Genomic DNA, 13,653 nt, shown 5'->3' on the forward strand with positions numbered 1-13,653 from the left:
GACCCACGCCTGTCGCATCTGCCGCCCGAGGCACGCAGCCCGGGTTCAAGCTCGGACCCAGGGAGGGCGGCTGGAGAGCGCAGGCCGGCCCGTGTCTATCCCCGCAGGGTCTGGGCGCCCCGGGGCTGCCACGGGCCGAGGGGCGGCCGTGCGGGGTCCCGGAAGCGCTCTCACACCTGGGTCCCGGTGCCTGGCGCGGGGAGCCACCCGGCGGCTCGTCCCCACCCACCTTCTGTCTCCTCGAGCTCCAGTTCCCGACCTGTCCCTCTTCCTTTCGCACATTTTTCTAATTTGCTTCCACTCCCTTCCCACTCCCTCCCGTCCCCTCCTTCTGCACCTCCTCGGCTTCCTTCCTGGTACTCCGGCCTCCTAGAGCCGAGACTCGGACCCTTGGCCATCTACTTTCAAGCGACCGTCGGGTTTTCGGTTTTGACTGCCCGTCCATCCCTAAATGGAGAAATACACCGTTCTGCTCTGGGGGGGGAGTTAGGGGTGGCGGGGGCGCCTGAGCCCGAACTCACTCCCCTCCCCCCACCCCGCCAGAGCGCCCCTAGGAGGACGAAGCTTGCAGCCGACAGCGGGATCACCTGGCTGGGCGGCATCCGCCAGGTGAGCTGGGGCGTAAGTGTGCTTAGCGTTGCAGGTTCCTGCAGAAATGTGCCTATAAACACCCTGCACCTACAGGGGTTTGTACACTTTCCAACCGAAACTCCACAACGCGAGGGGTGGTGAGCCGGCCAGGGAGGGAATAAAAGTCCAGTAAAACTGACGTTCGCTAAAGGTTATCATTGATCCTCCAAAGGGAAGGAGGTGTTTTTTTTCCCCCCTTGAGGGGTTTAAAAGGAATAAGGAAGAGCCAATATTTTGTTTTGTTTTTTTTCCCTACAGTGACCAGTTTTGACTTAAAAGCCGGAGCACAGACGTTTGGTTTTTTTCTCTAAACCTAAGGCTACACGCAAAAGAAAATGCGCAGGTTTGTCCAGAAGGCAACGTGCCTTTTCCCGCGTGCGAGGAGGAGTGCTTTTTAGCAAGCAAAATTAAAGTTTTAACACATGGTCGGAGTGGCGACCAAAAGGGAAAACTCAGTTTCCAGTCCAAGCCTCGCGGAGACATTCCTGCCAACCTCCGCACCCTCGCACGCCCCACCCCGAGCCTTGGAGCCTGAACCACTGGGGGACGGATTCGCTGCGAGGTTGCTGTTCGGGAACAGTCCGTAATCGGAAGGGGAAGTCAATGGGGAACTTGAAGGGGCGAGCCTGCCACGCGGGGAGCGCCCGCACCCGCGGGTCTGGGTGGACAGAGAGGGCGGCGGGGAGAGGGGCATCCGCCCGCGCCCCTCCTCTTCACAGCCGTCTGTCCCCCGCCCCCCGGCCCCGCTCCCCGCCGGAATTTCTCCGTAAAGCCAGACGGGTTTGGGGTTAAGGGGAGGGAAGGGAAGAGGGGGCCCCTCGGCTCGCCGCTCCCGAGACTTGAGGCCTCACCACCCAGGTTTTCTCCCCAGGGTGGGCGAGGCCCGGAGGACGACCACCCGCCTCTTCCCCGCCCCCAGCTGCCCCTCTTCAGGGGACCCAGGGCTCGGGATGCTTTCCCTGCAGGGAGGTGGAGAAAAGGCCGTGCTGGGTTAGTTACCAAGTGATGTCAAGAGGCTGGGAGCCCTCGCCGGCTTCTGTCCTTGCCTGTCGGGGCAGATTTATACTTTAAAAATACCTCTCTCGCCCACACTGCCCCCCACCCCCTACCCCTACAGCTTTCTTTGATCCGCTCAAAGGTGGCTGAGCTGAAGTTTGAGTAAGTCCTTTATGGGGTTTTAAAATGTTAAGTTCACTTATTTATCCGGAGTGACTCAAGGCCTGAGTCGGGAAGTCCACGTTGACTGAAATCAAGAGGTGATTGTTAGGCACCCGCTGTCTTCCGAGGAACACCGTACTCGGCCCCGACTGTCATCCGCCGCGCGGGACTGTTTCATTTTGAGTTTGCAACTTGGGTTTTTCAGCGAGCTTTTTTTCTTCCAGAAAGCTAATGGCTTCCACCGCAATTAGACATTCTCCTCGCCCGCCCCTTCCCTCCCCTTTCTTTACATACAGTCGATTGGATACTAATTCCCGAGGCTATTGATAAGGTCGCCCGCGCCCCGGCCTCTCCCCAGCCCTCGCCCGCCCCAGTCCCCGCTCTCCCTCCGCCCTCCCTTCCTTGGCTTCCTTTTGATGTAGCGGGGAACGCGTCCTACTAAAAAAAAAAAAAAAAGTAATCTGCCCGGTAACAATCAGCGCGCAGTAGCAGGAGACCCAGAGCTATTGGCTATGCAAATAGAGGGAGGGGAGACGGCGCCCCAAACTCTTACTCACCCTTTTAAAGCGATATCCCCCTTCCACCCACCCACCCACCCCTTCCGCCCCACCCTCGTGGAAAGGGGCTGGCCCCGGGGCCAGGGTTAATCGCTCGCACCTCTGGTTTATGCGCTGTCCGCCCTCTTTATTCCACCTCCCCCTCCTTTCAGGGAACAGAGCTCACAGCTCACCCAGCCCCCCGCCTCCCCCCGCTCGCCCTCGCGCCCCGGTTCGGGCCCCCTTTCTCCGCGAGGGAGGTCCTGGGCCAACCTCGGTGTCTCTCCAGAGACCCTACCCACGCCGCGCTCGGCGCACGTGCCAGCTCCGCCAGCGCGCCGCGGGCCCTGGGCCCACTCTCTTTCTTCCCGGAGTGAAATAGCACAGACGGGCAGGGTGGGGGGTGGCGGGAGGAAGGAGGTGAGGAAACGCCATCAGATCCCCTCTAAAAGCGGCTTTGACCCGAGGATGCATTGGAGCACGTGTCAGAGCCGACCGCACTGGCTGCGTCTCCACCGTAGTTCCGCTCGCGGGGGGAAAGCCCTGGCTGCGAGCGACGCGTGAACCCGGAGGGTCCGCGAGGGTGCAGGCGAGGGACCCGGGGTGGAACTCTTGGGCCTCGGAGGAAAGGAAGGGGTGGTGTCGTTGGCGCCCGGGGAGAGAGGGGGAGCCAAACCTACCCCTCTTTCGCCCCTCTCCCCTCCTCCTCCCGGGCTATTTCCTAGAAAGCTGTATCAGTGTGGCCACGCTCCGCGCAGGCACCTCGGGCGGCTTGTCAGCAGAGGCAGGGCGAGGAAGCGGGTTTTTCCTGCGTGGCCGCTGGCCGCGGCGGAACCGCTGGTGGCCCTGCCCCCGGCCTGCGGCGGCTCGGGACGCCTCCCCGCGTCTCCCAGTGGCGCCTGCGGCGCCCCAAGAACGGGATGGTTTCTGCTCCTGGGTCACATTCTATCACGTCGGAGAAGCGCCCCCTCCCTCCGGACACTCACCCCTCCCCCCCAACACATCTGCGGGGGGGCGGGGGCGGGGGTTGGAGTGGGCGCCGAAGTTCTGGTCCCTTTAATCGGGTTTTGGAAACAGCAACATGATCAGGAACATAAATTTCAGGGACATAACCTTTTTCTCTGGGTATGCGAAGTTGCTGTTTTCTCAGATCGCCCTCCCTTTCTCACGTAAGGGATCTATTTCTCAGTTGTCTGAGCCCACCTCATCTTCAAGTAATCCACCCGTCATTCCTGGATCTTAAAATACATGGGCGGTAGTATTAGGATCAGTTTTGAAGTAGCCAGAGTCGGAGGGTCGTATTTTGGCAGGATGCACCTACAGAATGTGCGCAATTAGAGGAAATAAGTAGGAATCGGTGGGGTTTTTTTTTTTGTGGGTTCCCCTCTCCGAGGCCCCTGGCTTGCGGGGCTGCATAGAGGGAGAGGGCCTCGGAGAGCTAAGGAGAGGGGGCCGGGGGGCGGGGGACCGCGTTTGAAGTTTGGTCGGGCCAGCTGCTGTTCTCCTTAATAACAAGAGGGGAAAGGAGGGAGGGAGGGAGACACTGAGAGGAGGAGGGGAGGACCGGGAGGGGAGGGAAAGGGAGGAGGAACCGGAGAGGGGGGTGAGGCGAGAGGGAGGAGAAGTAACTGCCCAGCCAGTTTGCGTCACTGCCTCGGAGAGCAGAGAGCAGAGCGAGCTGGGGAGAGCAGACAAGTTTGAAGGGGAGGGCAGGCAGAGTCAGCAGCCCCCGGGGCGCTCCTCTCCCACCGCCCATCCCTTTCCCCTCTTCTTCCCCAGCTTCCCTCTCTGCCCTTCGCTATTTCCCCGAAAACCCCTTATTTAGCCAAAGGAAGGAGGTAAGGGGAATCCTCTCCCCTCCCCCCCTCCAAAAAAACCCCCCAATTTTCCAGTCCGGAGATCGCAGGGGCGCGAGTGGGCACCCAGCTGGCCATGGAGCTGCTGTGCGGAGAGGTGGACCCGGTCCGCAGGGCCGTGCCGGACGCCAACCTGCTCCACGACGACCGCGTGCTGCAGAACTTGCTGACCATCGAGGAGCGCTACCTTCCCCAGTGCTCCTACTTCAAGTGCGTGCAGAAGGACATCCAGCCCTACATGCGCAGGATGGTGGCCACCTGGATGCTGGAGGTAGGTCTGCAGGCAGGCGCACCGTCCGTCCCCGCCCGGACCCCAGACCCCACGCGGGGACCCTGAACCTGCGAGAGGGCAGCCTCCGCGCCCGCCTCCCCGCTGCTGCGCAAGAGGTTACCCCGTGCCCTCGGCGAGACGCGTGGCTTCCTTTCTGTTCCTTGCGGGGTGCAAGATTAACGGGGGGAGGAGGGAGGAGGCAACTCTGGGAGCAGCGAGGCTGTCCCGGGGCGGGCGTGGGGGAGCATCCCGCGCGCGGGTGCCTGCCTGTGGCTGCCTCCTCCCCCCCCCCACCCCGACCTGTCTTTTGCGAAGCCGAGGCTGCTTTAGGTGCCTTGAAGAAGGGAGTAGGAGCGGGAAGCCGGGACCCCAAAGTTAAAAAATCAGCCCCCCCACCAAAGGCCAGGGCAAATTCGTCCTAGCCTCGGGTACCCCCCCCCCCTCGCCTGTGGTCGCGACTCCGCGTTGGCACTAAGGGGGGAGGGCGGAGGGCGGAGGGAGAAGAGAAACGGGGAATTCAGGAGCCCCGGAAGTCACACTGAAGAAACGTGTGTTTTCGGGGAACCCAAAAGAACCACTTCTTTCCCCTCGCTCCGAACCCTTGCGGAGCGAGCCGTGTGCCCACGTCTGCACGGCTCCGGACCTGCCGTGGTTTCGCCATGTTGCTTTGTAAACTCGGGGTGGAGAGGCTGGAACGCGTCGCCCGCTCCCCCTCTCACCCCACTATCCCGGCCCCCCACTTCTGATGGCGCCTTCGCCCCCGATCCCCCCTCCCTCATGAAGGTTACTTACGTTTCGGCCTTCAGTTTCCTGGGTGCGGAGAGCTGGGTGGGGTGGGAGGGGGGAGGAGGTGTGTGCAGGGGCGATAGCGGGTCCCCCCCGAAGGAGAGGCCGGAGCCCCCCGCGCCTCTCTCCGGCGGCTCCCCGTTCTCGTCTGTCCCCCAACTCTTCGCCACCGTCCCCGGCCTCTGCCCTTGTGGGCCGCGGCCGGACACTCCCGCCGCTGCGCTCACCCCTGCAAGTTTCCCCCTCGGTATCCAAAGCCCCAGGGGTCGCGGTCCAGACCTTCCCGGCACCCCAAACCTCCGTTGCGGGTAGCCTGGGTCCTCTGTGGGGTTTTCACGGCGAAAGGTCTTGTCTGGGGTATTTCCTCGATTTTTAATTATTTTTTGAACCCGTCTCCCCTGCCCCGACTCCGGCCGCCCAGGCTGCGCGGCGCTGGCTCCCTCCGCCCTCCCCCCGCTTCCCCACCTCTCCCCCCCCCCCCCCCCCCAAATGCGGCGCCTGGGCCGCGGGGACTCCCCCCGACAATTTTTTCAATTGTCGGGAATGATAGAGCAGGGTCTGGGGGTCCGAATGAGACCAAGAACGAGACCCCCGGAGCCTCCGGAATATTTTTATTGATTTTTTGAAAAGATGACGAAATCCAAAAAAGAGAGTGAGTGAGTGCGAGCGAGCGGAGCGGTGAGCGGCCCACGGGGGCGGCGGGGCCGGAGCTGCTGCGCCCTCGGCCTCGGGGTCCTTAACCCACCTCTCCGGTGAGTTTTTAGGCTCCCGGGGAGGACCCCAGCGCGGATGGCCATTCAGATTGACCCCAATTTCCTCGCCTTCACTCTGATCGCTTATTCTACTCCCCTCCCCCTCCCCCCCGACAAATTCAATATTTTTGTCGTTTTCCTAGATTGTGCGGTTTCCCTTTTTTCCTCTTTTCCTGATACTATGGTCTCCCCCCACCCCGACCCTGTCCCCTCGTGTCATAGGTCTGTGAGGAGCAGAAGTGCGAAGAAGAGGTCTTTCCTCTGGCCATCAATTACCTGGACCGCTTCTTGGCCGGAGTCCCAACTCCGAAGACCCATCTGCAGCTTCTGGGGGCCGTGTGCATGTTCCTGGCTTCCAAGCTCAAAGAGACCATCCCGCTGACCGCTGAGAAGTTGTGCATTTACACGGACAACTCCGTCAAGCCTCAGGAGCTGCTGGTAATGACTGCCTCCTTCCCCCCTGCCTTTCTGCTGTCCCCTATCCTAATAATATACTCTGATGCCGCTGCTCCCAGAACAGATCCTTAGGACCCCAAATTACCCATCCCTGACGTTTTCACACTTCTGGGAACTCTTTAACACGACGCTCCTTGCGTTCCTACTGTGTGCGGGGCTCTGTGCGAAGTACCGAGACTCCACCCATGAATAACGTCCTCACTCAGGGAGGTTTGTGTTGGTGAGATTCATTTGCAGCCGCTTACGTATGCAGAGGAGGCATGAAGCACAGTGATAAAATATTTTAATTAAATTCCAAATTTTCAATCGCGGAATTCCGAGACAGAAATCAACCTCTCACATGATTCTCAAATACACGTGTGGCGTGTCTCCTAAGAACCGGGAGTTCAAAGGTAGGTCTTAGGCACCTCTTAGAGTCTCAAGATACCCACACATAGTAGCTGTTCACTTAAATACCAGCTCATTGGCTTTTGAGCAGAGTCAAATTGGGCCCTTTGTCAGAGGGTTGGGAGGCCTGAATTCCTGTCTCCGGTGGGGCTGTTACCTCTACATAGACACGGGGTCCTGTCTGGACTCTGGTTTTCTGCCCGCAAACCTTTTTCCCACCCGATAGGACTCTTTGCCCCTGTAGCTTCATACTTAAGACGGCCATGTGGCAGCAGCGTGGCATTGGTTGGGTGGCTCCAGAGGCCCACCTTCAGTGATCTGCACAGCCTATCTCCCAACTGTTTGGAAAAGGGGCCCCCTCTTACCACCCCCCTCCCCCTCCCCCTCCCCGCTGGCCAGGCCTGCACTAAGTCCACAGGGCCCGGGACTGGCTGCCTGAACTGAGCTCTTTGTGAGAGGCCTTCCTCCCTGAGGCTGTGCTGCCACCTAGCGGCAGACATGTGCAAGGATGGGGAGGAATCTCCGAGAATGCAGAGGGGCATGAATGACCTCACCTTTGAACAGTTGCCAGATTTCAGCTGCTTCTGGTTTGGTCCGAGAGGCCCAGAAAGGTGCTTTCTTCTAGGAGATCTGCTTCCTTTAATAATGGTACAAGTCGAGTGGTTTATACTCGCATTCCCCCGTGAGAAGGAGAGCTGGAATTTCAAGCCATCTTGGAAGACACTGACTGTTTAGTAGTCTGTCTGGGTTTTCACCGCCAACCTCCCGTAAAAAAACCAAGGCAGACTTGAAGGCAGGTAAAGAGAGCATGGTTAAAATTGGGATCCAGTTATATTTCTCACGGGAGACGAGGAAAACGAATCTTCCTTTTGCTTCACTGTTTCAACATGATGGGGGACTCGGGTATGTTTCAGAGCACCCCAATTTTTTTCCAGGGGCTTGCCAAGCTAATTTGTACTGCTGCAGACAAATCTGCCTTTTTCCAGTCTCTGTCTCTTTATCCCAGAAGTTGAGAACTGGAGGAGTCCTCCTATTTTACCAACAAGAAAGCCGAGGCCAGGGAAGGGGAGGGAGTTGGCCCAGACCACACAGCCAGCCGGTGCTGTGGGTCGCAGGCAGAATAGGGCTCTGGTGGCCGGCTTGGCAGGCGGAAGACACTCGGTACCTTGGGGTGAATGGGGGAACGGACTACACTGGTAAGCTGGTCGCTCATTCTGCTGATGACGATAGATCGATGGGCCTGTTTTTCCCTCTGACTGCACGTAGTTTTAAGGCTCTCTCTTTGGCTTGTTTCCCTTTGAGCACCATTCCCCACAACGTATCCCAATAAGGGAGAGAAACAAGGTTTTTCACTAGGTGGGCTGCTGGTGAGAGGCCCACAAGAGACAGGGTTGCACAGTGCCAGCATTTGGGCTGCGGGCTTCTATGACCTTGAACAAGGACCTTCACCCTGCCCTGAATCACCTCCAGCTGCACAAGGGGGTTGCCAGTGACCATGAGGTCCTTCAGTCATGGTAACAAAGGCCGGTGAAACATTTCAGTGGAAGGGTGCCCCGTGTCTGAGTGTCATTTCCCAAGATTTCTGCATTACGTGTCATGGGGAAAGTTTCAGCAGCAGAGAGAAAAATGGTACATTTTGGCACCAACTACGAGCAAGCTAATTGGTTGCCAAGGATTTGGGCCAAGAAACCTAATTTTGAGCTTTATTCTGTGTACATCATTTTTCCACGAGGATTAAAAAGACCATTAATCTGGTGATAGATATACAATAAATTGCTACGAAAGGGCTACAATGACCTTGGCGGTATCTTACTGTAGATTCAACCTTCTGGGTGGGCGGGCAGAAGCATCCCCTGGAATGGAAGTCAGGGTCGGGTGCGGGTCGGGGAGCTGGAGAGGCAGAGAAATAGAAGAAGGTACCATCTTGGCAACAGCTACCTGGGCGCTCATTATTTTCAGTGGAGCCTGACCTTTGAAGCCTGAGAAGAGCCGTCACCCACTTCAAAGCTTTAGGGCCACTCTGATAAACGGCCCCGCCTTCCAATCTAATGAGAATCGTTCCGAAGACTGGTCTGGATGCCAAGCCCCCAGTCCCGGATGCCAGGTCAGCCTGTGGGCTTTATACTCTTCCCTTCCTCCCTCCGTCCCCAGGAGTGGGAGCTGGTGGTGCTGGGCAAGTTGAAGTGGAACCTGGCGGCCGTCACCCCCCACGACTTCATCGAGCACATCCTTCGCAAGCTGCCTCAGCCCAGCGAGAAGCTGTCTCTGATCCGCAAGCACGCTCAGACCTTCATCGCTCTGTGCGCCACTGGTAGGAGCTGCTGGAGCCCGGTGGGGGCCTGGTGCTGGGGAGGGCTTTGGGGGGGGGTGGATTCAAGGAGGAGGACCGCAGCCCTAACTTCCAGGGATTGGGGGGTCGAGGGGAGGGGGTCCCAAGTAATCTAGAGTCCAAGGTTTCATTCCTGGGCTGTTTCTTCTTTCCTTTATCTCAGCTGGTATATTTTCTCTCTCTGCCAAGCTCATAAATGGTTTATGAGGACAGGTGTGGTGAGGGGGGAAAAAAAAAACAGCGCCTGTTAAAATATTCTTTATGGTGTCTAAAGTGCTCTTTGAAGATTATATATACTGCCCTCTGGTCGTGTTTCAATCTTTCATCTTTGGAGGAAAAGGATGGCTTGGAGATAAGCCCAAGAGGAAATTTGGAGGGGGGCGGGATGCAAATATAGGTCCGAGGAACGCTGTCAAGATAAATACCGCCTGCCCTGATAAGTGGTCGGGGAGGCCAGAGGAATTCTTTGGCTGCAGGGCATTTACTGCCTTCCGGCAGCTCCTTCTGCAGGGTTCGGGTGAACATGTGGGGTTTTCAGCAAGGACTGCTTCCTGCGCCTGGGCTCTGCTGCCCTCCCTCCACGTGTTGGGGTTTTGATGGCAGCCTTTTTAACGCTGCAACCACCTTTTCACGTTAAGAGCGCTACACCCACCCCATTGATCCCGCATTGGATACATAGTCCTCGTTGGCCCGTTTGCTTTGCAATTAACTGATAAACTAAAGGCAGCGGTTTGATACCACCATCTCATCACATTGAACTTTGGCCAGTTTCCGCCGTCTTCCCCCTCCCCTCATCTTTTTCCCCCCACCCCTAACGGTAGTGGCCATGGGAGAAACTCCGGACCCATCGTTGGCCAGGGTGGAGCGTCAGGAGTTCATATTTTCACAATCAGAAGTGTTAGGGAAAGAACTTGTTTGGGTGGACCTTTCCCCCCTGCCCCGGGGGAGAGGGCGGGGTTCACGGTTGCCAGGAGCATGTACTGGAATTGCAAAGGTGGGCCTGGGGCTTGACTTCTTTCAGTATCTTGTTACGTGTTAAGATGAGCACGTTATCTGCAATGTAGCGTACGTGCCCTGTTCACAGTCAAAAGGTCGGGCTTTGCTACTTCCCAGCCCGCGACCTCTCTGAACCTCAGCCTCTTCATCTGTAAAATATGCCTATTGACACATGACGCTCCTACAGCCTTTTCAGGTGGTTAGGAAAACGGACATCAGAAGAGAGGTGATGTACAAGGAGGTCCTTTGTCAACCAGGCAAGGTGTAGGCGATGTGCCCTGGTACCAAATGTGAAAATGTCTCCGATTCTGACTTTTACTGAGTGGATACAATGACTTCCCTAACCCTAACCCTGCTACCCCATTTGAGTTTAGCAGGACGCCGTGCTCAGCCTTTGTGGGCTCAGATGCAGGGTCCAGCCCCCCCACTGTGGATCCCAGAGCAGGCTTCCCGTCCCTGAGCTTCCCAGATCCAGGCCCAGCCTCGTGGAGTGTCCGTGCCCTGTGCCCTTCCTGCAGCCCTGGGGGACCATTCTTTGCCCGTGATTCTTGCTGCCCTGCACACCGTAGCCCTTCTTCTGCTTCCTCCCCTTCTGCTGTCTGGCCTGGCCCCTAGAGGTCAGCCCCTCATTGACTTGTCATTTTGTCTCCCAGGCCCCGCTGTCCCTTCCTCTCCATTGTCATGATTCACTGTGGAGAAGGGGTCAACCAGCCCTTTTCTCTCTAGGACAGCTGACCCCTGACCCTGCGCTCCCCCATCGCCCAGCTGTCGATAGCCAGTGCTCTGCTCTGACCTTGTCTCTTGACGGACGTATCTTTTGGGGTCCATCTGCCCACTCCCCCTCGCTGATCTCTGACTCGGGTCGGGAGGGTGGGTGGAGTGACCCAGGCCAAAAGCAGATCCCCGGATTGCCTAAAGGCCCACGCTCTAAAATTGGGGATCCCGTCCGCCACTCCTGGCCTTCTTGGCCAGGTCCTTGGGGCAGCTGCCACGTTTGGGGCCCGAGGAGGGAGCCTGGGATTCAGGGGCAGGGGATAGAGGTCTGAGGGGAGGCGGGGGAAGTCGGGAAGACTGCCCTTTGAGAGAGGAGCTAGCGTGGGGCAGGGGCAGGGAAGGATGGGAATAGGAACACCTCCAGCTGGGTACTGAGCGCCACGCATGGACAGCTCAGAGCACAAGGAGGGTTTCACACGTTTCTGGGTCTAGAGGGGATGAGCCCGTCTGAGAGGCATTTCTTTCCCTGATCTGCCCTCGAGTGTGTCTGCATGGCCGAGTCACGTGGCATCCCGCTGCCTGGGGTTTTAGGGCCGTGGGCCTGACGGAGTAAAAGCCAAGGGGCCGCTTTTCTTGAGGGGACCACCTTCCGGCTGGATGAGATGCCTCGTTCTGGGACCAGGGTGTGTGAGCAATGGGCGCGTGCCCGGGCCAGGCCGGCAGGTAGCCGGCACGAGTTACAGCAGCACAGGTCCTGCTCCGTCCGCCCAGGGATCCCGGCCTTTCGGGGGCAGCCGCGACCCTGGGGCTGTGTGGCTAGTTGAGGGGGAAAGCTGCTTGTGAAAGAGCTGGCGGTGGTCCCGCGGTCCGTGGAGAGTGCCTGTGTGTGAAAGGGGAAGACGCGGGCAGGGCAGGGCTGCCAGTCCTCCTTCCGGGGGCTTGAGGCTTCACATGGTGGTGAGACAGAGAGAGGTGTCCTCTTCCCTTCCCAGCCCTGAACAGCCTCTGGGGTGGAGACTTCGGCTGGTGCCGGTCGGTGGAGGCCATGGGGTGAGGGGAGCCCTTCATATCCGCCTTCCCTAGAGCTTTGGACGCTGGGCAGCACACTGTTCTCAGCATCCCCCTGGTGCCGCTCTGATGGCAGAGCCCCCAAGTCTGCCAACGAGGAAAGAGACCATTGGGATGACTCAGGATCGCGCCGGCGTGGGGGAGATTCCTGACGCATGACATCATGCTGAACAGATGATTCCAGTTAGTTTAGAAGAGCCAGTGGCATTGAGTTTGAACTTGGCGCGGGCGGGGGTGAGGGAGGGGGTGTTTAGCCTCCCTTCCCACGGCACCCTGCATCTCCCTCTGTGCCTAGGAGCCCCCCAGCCCGAGGTGCTGCCCTCAGCTATCCAGGCTGCCTGCCCAGCGGGCCTGGGCCCCAGGGATGGCGATACCCCAGAGCTCCCCCGTCCTCCTGGCTGTACCTGGACGTGTCTCGCGATGCTTCATCCCTGGTTTACAGCCGGACAGTGGTGGCCCAGAGAGGGTCCACGACTTGGCCCCTGATGCAGAAAGGGAGGTCTGCCTGGGTGGTTGGAAGGTGGAAGGAAGGATGGAAAGCCCTTTCCATCTGCGACCCTCTGAGTTCCCTCCACCGAGGAGCGGCCACGGGGCCCCAGGGAAGTGGACTGTTGAACGGGAGTCTCAGTTCTTCCACACGGGCAGCTTGACGGGGCCCATCTCACTTCCCACCAGGCCGTAAGGTGCGTGGGGAGCAGGCTGAGGGTCCTCGTCCAGCCCCCCACCGGCTCCGGCCTTTTAAAGGCCCACCTGAGGCAGGTTGGAGGAGAGGGAGAGAAGAGCATCCCTGGTTCTCTTCCCCTCGGAGCGAGCGCCTCTCGCCCCCTAGTGGTGAACAGAAGCACAGTGGTCACGCTTGCCGGTCAAGGCCTCGGCCACCATAGTCAAAACAACGGGGATAAAGCCACCCCCAGGGCCGTGTAATCTGTGGTTTCAAACCCGCTTAGCTCAGAACGCTTCCTTCAGTGAAATCTTAACTAAGTTGATGAACTGTGGAGCAGCTCTCCTGCCCTTGTCCAGATTAAGGAGCCCAGTGGGGCCCCAGGAGGTCCTTGGGTGGTGAAGTGTCTGCAGGATCCCACAGGGGACTGGGGCCACAGACGGGAGGCGTTCCCATCTCCTGGACTCCTGAGCCAGGGTTCCTTCCTTTGGCCTTTTCTCCCGCCTCTGATGGGAAAGATGGCCGTGGATTCCCAGTGGGGCGTGGGCGGTGCCTCTGAAGAGCTCTCTACCTGCTGGTGAGTCTCAGAGTGCAACGTCCAGATGCCTCTCTCCATCTTAAGCCCAGGCCCGGCATCAGACGTTAGACAAGTCACTTAACCTCTCCAGATTTCATCGATTCACCGGTAAAAGGGAGTGTCTTGAAGCAGGTGAATTTCACCTTGTTCTTTGCTAATTCCTTGCCAAGTAAGCAAACAGTAGGAACACTGCCTGGGCTGGTCGGTGGAGAAGGTGGAGGTCAGGTCAGGGCTGCTGAGCTATGGGACCTGTTCCTTGGTTCTGGGTGACCCCAGCTGAATGAATAGTCCGACTTCTCTCCCGTTCCTTGTGTGCTTGTGCCCTCTTTCCATCCCCCTGGGAGGCCTCAGCTTCCCCCACTGCTGACAAAGCAGCAGGAGGCAGTGGGGACGCGATGAGGCCAGTTCTGCGAGAGAGAGAGAGAGAGAGAGAGAGAGAGAGAGAGAGAGAGAGAGAGAGAGAGGGAGAGAGAGAG

The 13,653-nt window shown here is 58.6% G+C and overlaps 1 protein-coding gene across 1 annotated transcript in view; it reads left to right on the forward strand.

Annotated features, from left to right (window-relative positions):
• The first annotated feature begins 3,960 nt into the window (after positions 1-3,960).
• CCND2 (cyclin D2) overlaps positions 3,961-13,653 on the forward strand; it is a 27,912-nt gene continuing 18,219 nt past the window's right edge. The window contains exons 1-3 of the mRNA XM_027093391.1: positions 3,961-4,451; positions 6,212-6,427; positions 8,984-9,143. Of these exons, the coding sequence (XP_026949192.1) occupies positions 4,257-4,451; positions 6,212-6,427; positions 8,984-9,143 (571 nt within the window). The 5' untranslated portion in view covers positions 3,961-4,256. The remainder of the gene's footprint in view (positions 4,452-6,211; positions 6,428-8,983; positions 9,144-13,653) is intronic.

The sequence above is a fragment of the Aethalodelphis obliquidens genome, unplaced genomic scaffold (genome assembly GCF_003676395.1).
Source record: "Aethalodelphis obliquidens isolate GAN/ISIS:26980383/991018 unplaced genomic scaffold, ASM367639v1 scaffold83, whole genome shotgun sequence".
Classification (NCBI taxonomy): domain Eukaryota; kingdom Metazoa; phylum Chordata; class Mammalia; order Artiodactyla; family Delphinidae; genus Aethalodelphis; species Aethalodelphis obliquidens.